This window comes from Podarcis melisellensis, assembly GCF_964234715.1.
Source record: "Podarcis melisellensis genome assembly, chromosome: 4".
In the NCBI taxonomy this organism is placed as follows: Eukaryota; Metazoa; Chordata; class Lepidosauria; order Squamata; family Lacertidae; genus Podarcis; species Podarcis melisellensis.
The window spans coordinates 78,901,626-78,916,083 of record NC_138531.1 but is presented as its reverse complement, the minus strand read 5'-3'; the positions used below and the strand labels follow the sequence as shown (position 1 = coordinate 78,916,083).

General features: G+C 39.4%; 1 protein-coding gene across 6 annotated transcripts in view; it reads right to left on the bottom strand.

Moving 5' to 3' along the window:
- The window catches only part of FLT1 (fms related receptor tyrosine kinase 1), a 142,004-nt gene that overhangs the window by 37,073 nt on the left and 90,473 nt on the right, over nt 1-14,458 (bottom strand). For all 6 annotated transcript variants that reach the window (XM_081909316.1, XM_081909315.1, XM_081909312.1 and 3 more), the window contains 3 exons: nt 14,145-14,435; nt 8,505-8,651; nt 5,010-5,141 (listed from right to left, as the gene is read on the bottom strand). In XM_081909316.1, the coding sequence (XP_081765442.1) occupies nt 5,010-5,141; nt 8,505-8,651; nt 14,145-14,435 (570 nt within the window). The remainder of the gene's footprint in view (nt 1-5,009; nt 5,142-8,504; nt 8,652-14,144; nt 14,436-14,458) is intronic.

Genomic DNA, 14,458 nt, shown 5'->3' with positions numbered 1-14,458 from the left:
ATCAAAATATTCCCTCCATGCATTTCCTGCAATCACCATAAATATTCCTAAAACAAAATACAACTTCAGTTCTTAGAAGCAAAACACAAGTTTCAGCTTGTGTCCTAAAAATACTTCTGTAAAAACTCCTTCCATGCCTCTTACTCCAAGTTTCTCTTCAAATGTCATTCCAGTTTAGGACTTAATAAGAGCATGCAGCAAAAAAGAAATGGCTGGCAGAACTAGTTTGGAACATGATTTCCCAGGTTCTTTTCTTGCTGCTCAGGCATCCCAGCTCAGCATCAGTCTTGGCAGAGGAAAGAGGGATGATTAATGTCTTCCTTGTGGGGTCCTTGGCTAGCCTGAAGGCCCGTGATGCTTGTTTTTAAGTGAGTCTTCAAACCACTGCTCACATTCTGGATATCTTTCAGCTTTTAGTCGCTACATCTCCAAGACAGGATCTCGGCAAAGTAATAACCTGAGCCTTATTTGTTGCCAGATATTTAAATTAAATCCCATTTTCCTCTCATAAAGAGCAGGAAAATAATAATTCCTGAGTGTTTATTAAGGGAGGTAGCAGCCGACATTAATTCCCAGCCATGTAAACAGCCTTTTTCTGAGCCAGTCTATTGTTCCATATAAATCACAAGCATCTAATAGGGAGACTGCTAACACATCACAAAAAAGCATCACGAAGGAAAAGAGATACAGATTTGCATAACATTCTGTAAGTCTATGTAAATGTAGAAACAATATACTATAATTTAAATAGAAATACAATACCCCTCACTATAGATGACCTGTGTGCCTGTTCGGTCTGCTATCCAGGTACAAAGCCTTAATGGGCAACTTCCAAGGCCCTTGCTCTCTCTCCCTTCTTATCATTCTTTACCTTTAAACCAGATTTGGACTAGACTTGGGATGTAATCTGATAGTAACGTGACTGTTCATTCAGCTTTCTTGAGATCAAGATTGCAGCTGGGAGGTACTACTTGATCTGGCCCTGACTCTTGATGTCTTCTATGCTTATGGTAAAAAACAATATTGTCTGCTACTTATGCTGTTTTTATATTGGACTTCCTTTAATAATGTTTTCTTTTGAAATGTTTGAGGGGTTTTTTAAACTTTGCTGTGTTAAATGTGCATTCTGTAGTTGACCGTTTGTAATGTTTTATTTTGAAATCATTAAAATAATATTTTAGTTTCCTGTAAACTATGTGTGTTATTCTGAATTGTTTTATTTAATGCTTTAATGTAGGTTGTAAGCCACTTTGAGGTTTTTTTCTTAAAAAGGTAAAGCGTTATAGAAATGAAATGAAGAATCATATTGAACACCTACCAGTTTGCTACAGTTTCCATTTCATAATGTTGTTCTTTCAGTTTCCTGAGCTTCCTCTGCAGTGAGTTTTACAATCCATTTTGAAATGTTCAAGTCAATTTGCATAACAAGGTGCCAATTTATGAAATCAATTGGGTTGCCTAAAGTTACTTGGGTTGCACAGACTCTTACCTTTGTACAGTGAGCTACATTCCACCCACATAAAAGTCAGAGGCTTCTACACATGTACACATATATCTCCAACCTCTAGGCAAGTAAGAATCATAGAATCATAGAATTGTAGAGTTGGAAGGGATTCCAAGGGTGATCTAGTCCAAGACCCTGGAATTCAAGAATCACAACTAAAGCATAAATGACAGGTGGCCATCCAACCTCTGCTTAAAAATCTCCAAGGAAGGAGAGACTCTCATGGGAGTCTGTTCCACTCTCTAGCACCTCTTACCATCAGAAAGTTCTTCCCAAGGTTTAGTTGCAATCTCCTTTCTTGTAATTTGAACCCATTGGTTCAGGCCCTATCCTGTGGAGCAGAAGAAAACAAGCTTGCTCCATCTTCCATTTGACAACCCTTGAGATAGTTGAAGATGGCTTTCATATCTCCTCTCAGTCTCCTCTTTTCCAGGCTAAACATACCCAATTCCCACAACCGTTCCTCATAAGGCTTAGTTGCCAGGCCTGTTATCATCCTGATCGCCCCCTTCCGCACATGTTCCAGCTTGTCAATATCCTTCCTAAGCTGTGGTGTCCAGAGCTGGACACAGTACTCCAGGTGGAATCTGACCAAGGAAGAATAGTGTGGTACTATTACTTCATTTGATTGGGACACTATACTCCTGTTGATACAGTCGAGAATAGTATTAGCTTTTTGTTGCTGCATCACACTGTTGACTCATGTTAAGCTTGTGGTCTACAAAGAGCCTTAGATCCATTTCACATGTACTACTGGGTGTCCTCCATCTTATATTTGTGCAGCTAGTTCTTTCTGCCCAAGTGTAGAACCAGTTACCTCATTCAGCCCACATTTTACCAGCTTCCTTGTGAGAATATAATTGGGGACTTTGTCAAAAGCCTTGCTGAAATCAAGATACACTATGTCCACAGCATTTCCCCGATCCACCAAGTTTGTAATTCCATCAAAAAAAGAAATCAGATTGGTCTGGGATGACTTACTTTTGAGAAAGTTTATAAAGGTGTTGAATAACAGTGAGCCGAGGACAGAACCCTGAGGCACCCACTTGTAACATTTTCCCAGGATAACAAAAGAATTCACTGCCTCTGAAGATCCATTGAGCAATGTCTTGCTTCCTTTACACTTCTGGATGAAAATATTGCTACACACAAGACCTTTGTGTGGCTGCTAAATGAACCATTTTGCTACTGTTCAGTTGTATAATTGTAATATTTTGTGATTTTATCGTGTATGTTTTTTAAATCTTGTTTAAATTTATTTGACAACTTACTTTAATGGGAAAATGGTTAATAAATTTACAAAATATATTAACATGTGTAACAGCAATTATACCGCCTCCTAAGATAATTGCTAGACAAGGGTGTTCACAGTGCGATCTTCTACTCAATTGTAAGTCCCATTGAATTCAACAAGGCCTATTTCCAAGTAAGTGAGGTTATAAAAAGTTCAACTGAGTCCTACTCTTCATTCATCTCTTCTTGATACAAAAATAGCACCTAGTTCTATCAGCAGAGAGACTAAATAATTTTTAAAGGAAATAAGGAGGGCAGACAGTTTCCTTCCTGCTTGAATCACAAACTGTTTTTCAAATCTGTCAAACAGGGACAACCCACTGATGTAATTTCCCTGAAACTACTGGGATTACTCCTGTGTGAATTGTGCATGCACTGATCTCACAGTCAAATACATTGTACCGTACTTTGTTGTACACTACACCAGTGTTTCCCAACCTTGTGCCTCCAGCTGTTTTTGAACTACAATTCCCATCATCCCTGACCACTGGTCTTGCTAGCTAGGGATGATGGGAGTTGTAGGCCAAAAACATCTGGAGGCCCAAGGTTGGGAAACACTGCACTACACTGCCATCTTCCAATGAAGTGTGGAGGTGAAACGTTGATGATTACCTTTTTTGGGGGGGGGGGAGAACCTCAGTTTGCTATGTATTTTTATTGATTTAGGGTAGCAGCTGCTCCTCCCTGCCCCCCCCCCCCGGCCATGCCCATGCTGACCCATCCCCTCCACCCTCTTCCAGTCTTTTTTTGTTCTCTAGTTTGACTTTTTGTTGATAGGGTTGTGCTGATATAACCTGATAACATTCAATTAAAACCTTAATAGAAAAGAAATTGGGGTGTTCCCAGGACAGAGCTCTTATCAAGGGCTCAAACTGATGCCAAACTGAGTTGAGGGGCCTTTGCCCATCACTTTACAGGGCTGCCACCAACTCCTCCCCTTTGCATCTGCTATAACACATAGTAAAATGTACCCTGTGTCCTCCTGACACCACCACCTTTGCGTTTCTCTATTCCTACACCATGGGTTGCTGTTGGCAGGGACATGGAAATAGAAAACTGGATGTGGTCAGGAAATAAGGTAAGTTTTACTATGTGTTTTAGAATGGTAAAATTATACATAGAATGGTCGTTTTCAGCAACGGCCACATGTTTCCTAAGATGTGTAATGTACCTTCCATAGAATCATAGAATTGTAGAGTTGGAAGGGACCCCAACTCAACAATTCTATTATTCTATGAAAGGCACATTATACATTTGTTTTGTTTTATTAATTTAATCCATTTATGAATTGTTTCCCATAAAATAGCATGGTTAATATTGTAGATCTTTAATTTTGCTGGAAGTACCTTCTAGACAGGGAACATCTACCTTTCATCAATGAGCATCATGTAAACTGCATCCTTAAAACAGGGATGAGAAACCTGTTTTGTCCACTCACTCCCATTTTGTTAGTGTGCAAGTCCCATAATCCCTGATAAGGCCATCCTGCCTGGGACTGATAAGATTGATAAACCTCTGAGGGGAAGCAACACCGGTTCCCTATGCCTGAGTTAGAACCTTGGTGGAAATCCGAGGGACTGTCTGGGTTCTTTAGCCACTTTTGCTCAATAGTGTAGCCCAAATCTTTTGAGGAAGAGAGAGATCTCACTGTAACTGCAGCACACAATTAGACTGTAAGATCTACTGACACAATATGTTATTGAAGATGAAAACTCAGCAGGATTTTTTAAAAAAGAGTTAAATACCATTAAGACAAGAGCAAAATAACTCTTAAATGTACCATCAATTGGGCAAATCTTAAGCTGGATCAGACAGCTCAGTCTACACTGAAATCAAAGACACAAAAATGACAAATATATCTCATCCTGGCCTCTAGCAGACTGGAACAGGAAATGAAACAGATCGACGTCTTGAAGGAGGCTAAATATACTCACCCTCCTTCTACCCTGACCCTACGTTTGTTGGGTTGCAGCAAAGCTTATTTTCAGGTCAGTATAAACACATTCTGATGTAGCATTTCCCTTTGGCTTCCTTTGTGACCTAGTGCATTTCCTTTAGTTAAGGCTTTGTTTGAAAAATAGTGTAGACAGTCAACAAGCCACTTTACCTGTTCCTCCAGGAAGAGCAAGATCTCCTCCATGAAAAGCAGTGGGGACCTCTGAGCAGATCAAAGAGGAAAAACAAATCAAATAAGACACATGCAATGCTTTACCTTGTATGGTGACGTAAGCTGAACTCTGCACTGTTCCTTTTAGGTTGGTAGCAACACATTGGTAGTGTCCAGCATCATCCTCTTGCACTCTTTCAATCAGTAGACTCTGGCTTCCTGGCCCTAACATTATACCTGTGGAGTGAGGAGTATTTGAAATGAATTATGATAGTGCACAAAGAGGAAGGGTTGTCTGTGTAACAGAATCATCTTCTGTAGGAAGCAACCCAAAAAGAAAGCATATTCTAAGCATTCTCTTGTGATATTACCTGCTTTCTAGCCTTTTTCTATAGTTAGAAATGAAAGAGGTTTATTTCATGGGCAGTAATAACTTGGAAGTCAATGGCTTGAAAGCTTCTGGTGGGTGGTGACTGGTGATACACTCACCTGCTTTGAGGCGGGGATGGGGGGAGGTTGAAGAAAAATGGAAGGTAGTTAACAAAGGAGACAGAAGTCTGAGGATGCTTCCAGACTGCACCAGGTTAGTGAGGACCACTTGCTTTGTAATATTCTCCCATATATACAGAACTCCCTGTGCACCTTTTGGACTGTATCTGTAGGTTCCCCTCTCTGTGTCAGATAACTGGGGTAAAATAAATGTTGTTTACTTTTTATAATTCATGGAAGATGGATCTTCCTCAGGAGGTTGTGGACTCTCCTTCCTTGGAGGTTTCTCAGCAGAGGTTGGATGGCCATCTGTCATGGATACTTTAGCTGAGTTACCTACGTTGCAGGGAGTTGGACTAGTAAGATGACCTTTCCACCAGTAAGACAGTGGGGCCACAGGAAGGAAGCAAGGTCGGAAGTGGGCCATGGTCGAAAAAATGTTGAGAAACATTGGTCTAGATTGCACCCTGTGCCTTGTAGAGCTGGGTTGACGCTGCCTGATGCTGCCAAGGGGCTCTGAGCCACTCAGCAGCACCAAACAGCCCCGCTCCACTAGGCGCTGGGATGGATTGCACCCCGCGCTTTGCAGAGTCAGGCCCAGGCTGGGCCCAGCATTGGCAGCAGCACCAAGCAGCTCCAGCTCTCACAGCCCTACCCACTGTCACCCCGCCACTGCGCTTACCTAAGCTGGGGGTTCTGGATCGTGGGCTCTACTGGTCAAAACGGGAGCCTCAGCGATCGCCCTCTCCTGCCAGAAACAAACCAGGACTGCTCCAAGAAAACAGACGTGGAGCTCTAGGCCCTGGTCAGCCACCCCCTAACCCGCTTTTGATTGGCCAAGCAGATAGCCAGCCAATCAGGATTTTTTAATTCACTTTTCACTTCCCTCTGTAGTGCCCTAGTCTTGTGCCGTGGCCCCCCATTTACACAGTTTTCACCAGTGGCCCCATTTGAATATCATGGTGGCCCCTAGGAGGCCATATGCCCCCCTCCCCAATTGGGAAACATTAGTCTAGAGGAGCCCTGAGATTTTGCAACTGGAATCTCAGCCTACGTTGTTTCCTTTGAGCAAGCTGCAGCTACTTTGTGATCAGCGCACTCTCTGTATGGGTGCGTCTGAGGCTGTTCCTTTCCTGCCCAACGAATTTAGTAAATAAATAGATTTTACACACATGGTGCAAGACACTGAACTCTTTCTCCCACCAGGAAACTGACCTTGTAGTGGCTCCCCCCGGAGCTTCTCACTGCCTGGGAAAATGGGGTGGGAGAATGGTACAATTGTAAATGTTCTTGTATGAGGAGACTGACCTTAAGGAGTTGCTTACGCTATTAAATAGCTAAAAATAGGTGTGGGGGTGTGTGGCACTGGTCATCATGGAGGAAATATGCTATGAGAAGACTCTTCCAGATGTTGCTGCTTTCTCCTCTTTCCTCAACGTAGGCCATAAACATAATGCAATTGCAAGACAGACATAGCTGTCATTTATAGTACAGTGGTACCTCGGGTTACATACGCTTCAGGTTACATACGCTTCAGGTTACAGACTCTGCTAACTCAGAAATAGTGCTTCAAGTTAAGAACTTTGCTTCAGGATGAGAACAGAAATCGTGTTCCAGCGGCACGGCAGCAGCGGGAGGCCCCATTAGCTAAAGTGGTGCTTCAAGTTAAGATCAGTTTCAGGTTAAGTACGGACCTCCAGAACGAATTAAGTACTTAACCCGAGGTACCACTGTATGAGGATGTTTTACAATGCAGTAGCAAACACACTCCCCATAATACATGTTGCTCTTACTGTTTGTTTCCATAAATACTCCCATATAAAGCCCAATGCACATTGCTGATATTCTACAAATAATAAAGATATATTGTTGACATAATAGTTTGCAATGCTGCTGATAAAGCATTCTAAGCTTGAGAAGTGAATATGGTATCATAGAGCTGGAACCTCAACGGTTATCTAATCCAACCCTCTGCCAATGCAGGAAATCTGTGTCCCTGGTAGTTGTCCATCTGTTTAAAAACCTCTATCCCCCCCTTTTTGATGGTTGCTGTCTTACTGTATTTGAACTATAACAATAATAATTCTTATATTTATTGGATGGCAGGCTAATAGAAAACTTGCATCTGAGGGAAACCCCCGCTAATAGAAAACTTGCATCTGAGGGAAAATGTAGGCTATAATGCTTGTCACTGAGCTACTAGTTCTCCATGAGGAGGGATTTTCTGGCTGGGGAGTGTGAACCTTCAATCTAGCAATACTCCACATTTTTCAATGTCAAATCATACTTTCTAGTGAGTAGATCGGTCTCCAAACTCTGGCACAGTGTTATAGGCAGGGGGAGGCAACGTGGTGCCCCTCAAGCAGTATGCTTGAGGATAACTGTCAGACTTATAGAGCCAGTCAAGTTTCTTTTATATGCTGGCGGTCAGGTTTCTTTTATTGGGAGGGTCTTTGGACACTTGCCTGCCAAGAACACATTAGATCTAAGCATTCTTGAAGTACATTTAAGGCACTTCCAGATGGCAGGTCTTCCAGTGATTGCAGGGTGCCAACAGAGGAAGTGCATGAGGAAGTTGCTCATAACTTGTTCTCTGCAAGCCACCCTGGAAAATGTTCTTTGAAGGGTGGGATTAACAAAAAAAATCTGCCATATAAAAACAAACAAGATGTATAGCATGGCGTTTGGAACAGCGATGGCTGACTTGGTGCTATTGTCACTGCGCTGATCAAAGCTGGATCTGCCAGGAGGAAGAGGGAAGCAGATGATTCAGATGGCTTATTTTGGATGCAATCAAGGAGCATCAAATGGTCTGTACTCAGTCTATTGTACTTTTAGCTTGGGCCTGTATGAGTGCAATTTGGATATTCTACATAAGCACCAAAATATTTTGGCTGACTCCGTTGTTGAAATGAACTACCAGTGGTCCAAACAGGAATAAGTGCAGCATCTGTCTAACCACTGGTTATCACTCGCAAAGGCACTTAAGTTGCTGTGAGGAGCAACAGGCATCTAGTTCTAAGAGTGGATAAGCCTAGAAATGTGAATTGCAAAGCAGGCCCCATGTTACTGTGTCATCTAGAAATAAATTATGGCGAGTACTGCACTCACCTGGCTCTTGCTGTAGCTGTGCGTTGTTTTTGAACCAGGATATCTGAGGTTCTGGCACACCATGAACAAGGCACTCCAGACTAACAGAGTGACTGCTGTTGACAACCTGATCAGTGAGGTTCCGCAGCAGGTACGGTGCTTCCTGAGCTATAAAACACATTGACACATCAGTTAGCATGTTTCTAGAGCCGTGACCTCCTCCTTAAAAAAAACTAAAATAAAAATAAAAATTGCTTGCCCTATACAAGCTATAGCTTTTTCAGCTGTTTGATACTTATTTCTGTTATATATATATATATATATATATATATATATATATATATATATATATGCGTGCACAGTGTACATCTAAGCAGTTGCTGCAGTAGCTCAAGAGAATGAGAGTTTCAAAATAGATCAAGTGGTAAGTGGTGCCTGTTGAATTTGTCCATGTTGTTTCTCTGGGTACATGGAAAATAATATCCAGAATAGACCTTGGTTCTGTAGACAGTATCACTCCATAATCAATCACTACTAACAAGAGGCAGCACAATACAAATCAGGCAAGCTGGTTGGTGCTTTTATTTAAAATTTGATGCAACTTCTCTACAAAGTAGAATGCAGGCTTTTCCTTCCAGTTTGAAATGTGTTACAACTCTGGAAATATTTGCTAGCATCATCAACCCAAAGCACAATGGAGTACTGTCTGTCTGTATTGTGAATGTGGTTTGGATTATTATTATTTAGACTGCATACACACTATACATTTAAAGCATGTTTAAAGCACATTACTTCTTCCATAGAACCCTGACAACTGTAGTTCACACTCTCAGAGTTATAATTCCAAGTACCCTTAACAAAACTACAGTTCCCAGAAGTCTTGTGGAGGGCAACATTTAAATAAATTGCATAAGCTATAATGTAAGAATAATAATATAATATAATATAATATAATATAATATAATATAATATAATATAATATAATATAATATAATATAATATAATAATGACAGCCATCACTTGAAAACTAAACAGTACAAGCAGGCATGGGGTGAGAGGCATTTGGTTAGTTCAACATTAAATAGCCAACAAAAGAACAAGTGAACATTATAACATGGCAACAGGTCAATCTGAAGTCTTCAGTGGACTGGAGAGGTTGTTTATTGAACTTTGGAAATTCTGCAGCTTGTGAACCTCTCAGAGTAGCTTTACCATTTTTCATCCCTTTTAGTAACATTTGGTTACTAAATGTGTTTTAATAATAGGCTGCCCAGCACATTTAGACATATAATTCAAGTGCCTTAATTCCACACATGAACCAAGTATAGAATCAAATTGTTTTCAGTGTTATCTCTGCATAATATGGCTTTGTTCTCCACATGCAGATTACCCAGTCAGTCACCATGTGAGATGTTTTAAGGCAGCAACCTCATAAAATATAAGTATGAAAAAGAGACTAATCTAATTAATTAGCTTTCCATCTTCCAGCCACTCCTCTCATCCTTTGTGGTTTTCTTTCTTCCTAAGCAGTTTTGAACAGCCATCTAGCAAATATATTTCTCTATGATTGATATTTCTTGTGCCAATTGTGACACAACCCATTTCCACTCAAATGTCCTGTTCCTGTTAATTGATTTAACTACAGATCTCATGAAGATAACTCACTGCACATGTGATCCTGAAAAATCCTATAGGATCCTGGAGTTCTCCTCTAAGTTCCTTTAGTTCATTTTTCGGGTGTCCCTACCAGAAATCTTTTAGACAATGTTCACTGTGATAATAAAGAATGTTTATTGGTAGTATAAGATGTTGGTAAGATTCTTTTCATTTTGGCAATAATATGCTCCTGTGTGATGTGATCAAGGTCAGAACTGCGCTCACTTGGCTACACAATGGCTTTTCCTCTCTTTGTAGGAAAGCTGGACTCCTACAAAGATCTGATGAGGCTTTCTATCATTAATTATGACAGACCAATTATTTGAAAGAATAACCATTTTTGTAAGCTTCCTTCTGTCTTTTTATATACAGCCTGTTAAAAACATAACATAAAAAATCATTTCTAAAAATAATCCCAGTAACTGAACATAATTTCTGCCAAATATTGTAGTACTGATCCTGTGTCCAGCTAGATTATAAACTGCTTGGTGCAGCATAACCAGGAAACTAGTATGAAGTGTAGTTACAGAGCACTTCTTCACAAATGATCAAGACACCCTCCCACGTTTTCTCATTATTTTCTTTTTTTGCAATGGATTGTGGAAGTTTATATTCTGTTGCCCATTTATTTAATTTCTGTTTCTGCCAAAGTACTATCTATAAAGGCATGATACTTGAAAATGTGTTTGCCAAGAGAAAAAGATGAATGAATCTAACCACATATGGTATGTAAGTTTTGTGTTCCATGGGTTTCTACAGAAAACAGCAGAACCAAGACACTTGAGACAGTGAAACCATAAAAAACAGATGTCACAAAGTCTGTATGTTATTTCTGATTCATTTTAATTTGTTTATAGCCATACACATGTTTTCAATATTGAAAAATGCTTTCTTGCTTAAAGATAAGGTTGCATTACTTTTCACATACTTTCTATTAGGCTATTGCCATAATTAGCTGATTTGGAAATGCTTGATTCAGGCAAGAAATAATTCTTTCCCTTACTCCTACTCCTGTGTTTTAAGAATGTAACAGACTGGGATTTTCACAAACACTTCTAACTAGCTTAGATTCTTTTCATTTGACTTTAGGGTAGAAACCTCTTTTCGATTTCACTTGCAACCATTTAGCCAATTTTGCATACAATTGACAGGGAACTTCTGTATAAATTTCAGTACAGGAGAAGTTCATGGTGGACTGTATCCTTTAACTACAGAAACATGAATGGAATTGCAGAGGGAGTAGAAATTCCTCTGCTACCGTCAAATTGGTGGACCTAGGCCTTCAGTAGCAAGAAGAAAATTAACCCTGAGACAGAAAAAAAACCCTCACATAAATATGACCAACAAAGAAAACATTAAACATATCTTGGCTCCTTTTTGCACAGCTCATTTCATTTAACAATTGAATCTCTTTATGAGGCAACTTATATTATCAGTTGAATGACTGATAAGTCAGCAATACACATCAGAACTTTTAATATGCACTTAAAGAAATACAAATGTAATTTAAAATTATTCTCCACATCATATATGGGAATTATAAATCATCCAACAAAGAACAAAATCCATCCCTTTCCAGTGCAACTGCAGTAATCAGTATTAGCAGTGGTATCTATGCATCAGTTACAATGCAAAAAGAGACTCCTCTAAGCCCCTTTTCTTACACATTATTATTGAGGTTCTTTCATACATTCCAACATGGGTGGTGATGCAGTAACAATCATTCAAACTATTGCAGCACATGGTTGTTGAAGCTTTGGCCAACTCCAAGTTATGGAATTGCCAGGATACCTTCCTTTCCTTAGGATTTGCTATAAACCTTTATTTGTTTCCACAGGTGAGTATTGTGTTCTAACCTTTCCATTAGACTGTAAATCAGGCTTATATGTTTGCTATTCCAATTCATCCTGTGGAGCTGGCCCACAATCAGTGCTTGGTGGATTGAATCCAACGGTCAGCAGCTTCTTTCGCTTCTTCAAACTCCTAAACTATAGTTTTCAGGCTACTGCAAATTCATAAAGTCCTGTCATTGCAGCCTACTTTTTGCCATAAAATATTTTCTGACATATAACTTCTATAGAGATGAGGCTCTCTCCTCCTGTTTTCCTCCAAGAATGCACAGTAAAATACACTTGCTGTCACTGGAATGCAGTTACCAATAATCGGATTGGCTTTGTAACCGTATTAAAAACAGCAGCAGAAAGTTGCTTTGCCAGAATGCATATTGTTTCTGGAAGCTATCATGGTAATATTGAAAAAAGATCTACTGTATACAAAAAGGCTATAGGTGAAATTTCAAGATAGGAACAATAATCTTTTCTTTACCCTGACAACTTCCAGGTAGCTAATTGTTTTCAAATCATTTTAGGCTCCACATAACTGGCATGATGGGGAAATGCTATTGTTTACCAGTTCACACTTGACAAAAGCAATTCCCACGTGAACGACAAGCTTGGCTGGGGGACACGGTCCTGCTACCTTGAAGGAGGAAATGGGTGGGTGAGTTCTCAGGCACCAGAAATTGTCATGTTGTCACCCTCTGTTTTAATAGCAAAGCCACTTTTGTTCCCATTTTTGCTGTCGCTATTGTGATCCCCACATGCTTGGCTAAAAGAATTCTATATAATAATTAATCATAAATGAACGCCCCTCCAAATATAATAGATATGCATTGTAAAAAAATAAAATTATCAGATCTATTAAAAATAGTAACTTCTTTCTTATACAGATTTTATAATACACAGAAATACCTTGAAATAAAATCACAAAATAGAAAGACAAGGAATGCTTAAAAGTAACAAAAATTACTTTTAATTCTTCATCAGTAGTTTAGTCATTTTTAAATCCCCATGTTAAATCCTATTATCATTTGCATATGAAAAGCAATGGTGTGTGCATGTGTATAAATAATATATATCTCCTAAAAGCCTTAATTTTAAATTTAGATTTGGACAAATACATTAAACATTTTTCTGTGATGACTGGAATCTCATCAATAGGGGTAAATGTGGTGATTCTCCTTTATAAAGATAGGTACAACAACTATACCATAATGAATCAGGAAAGAGTTTTCCCACTGATGTCAACACACCTTTAACAGTAGCACTGTGATTTATTTGAAAGGGAACCAAAGGGAGGGCACTGGGAAAGCTACCACAGTTTATTTGTTCAAAGAAAGAGGGTCCAACTCTAGTGGGTTTAAATATTCTAATCCATGCAAACAATACAAGAGGGCTGTGCCTTATTTCAACATTTTTATTTCTTATTCTGCATCCTCAGAGCCTTCCCTGAGAATTGTTGGTTTTCTTTTTTAAAAAAGATTAATATATTTAGTGTAGAAAAATGAATTCAAATAAATAAGCATAAGAACTTGCTCAGCAGGCAATATTTATAAATCCACAAAGAGCAGATTAAAGTAAAAAATACTGTAGTCCAGTCAATCTCTCGAACTGAGCCGTGCTTATTCTGCACTTTAAAGTTAAGTTATAAAATGTCCAATGTTGACCCAAGCCAGCAGTTTTTCTATTTTTTAAAAAAAGTGTTTTCAGTTTATGCAGCTTTGACACTTAGGAGGAGGTCGAATATCAAAGCCGAGGAGAAGGTAGTCCAAAGTTTTTCATTAGCACTTGGTGGGAGACTGCAAAGAACAATACAACATAACACACAAAATTCAGTGCAGGGGATGGGGAAGTCTTCCAAATCCCAACTTCCATATCTTTGTCAAAGCAGAACATATCTTCCTGAGCCAAATGCAAGCCCAGGTTTGGGGGTTTGTTGTTTACTTTCTCTCTCTTTTTGGTTCATTTTTGCATGGCTACTCCTCCTATGTCCAAACCTCCCATTTTTTGGAAGTGTACAGCAGTAATCAATCGAGATTATATGAGAGAACTTTCACTTTTTAGTGAGTCCTTTAATGGTTTATGTTGTGTTGTGTTGTACAATCATTCCTTGCGCTCTTAAATTTGCGGATCCGTGAGAAAACAGCCTTTTTGTTACAGTGCTCACCTCTGACTGTAACGTCTTTCTCTTGAAGCACTTCTTCTCCAGTGTATATGTTCCTTGCTCGGCAGGTGTACGTGCCTGAATGTTCAAGCGAAACATTCTTGATGCTGAGAGTGAGACCAATGGAATACTCCTTAGTGGCTGCCTTTTTTATTCTTGTTTGGTTGTTAACTGTCCTTGGTAATAACCAGGCAATGTCTTTGTACAGAAATTTGTTGGCTAAACAGGACAACACCAAGGTTTCTCCTTCAATTGGTGCTTTCTTTAAGTTAATATGGAATCCATTTGGCACATCTGTCAAAAAAACAAAACATACT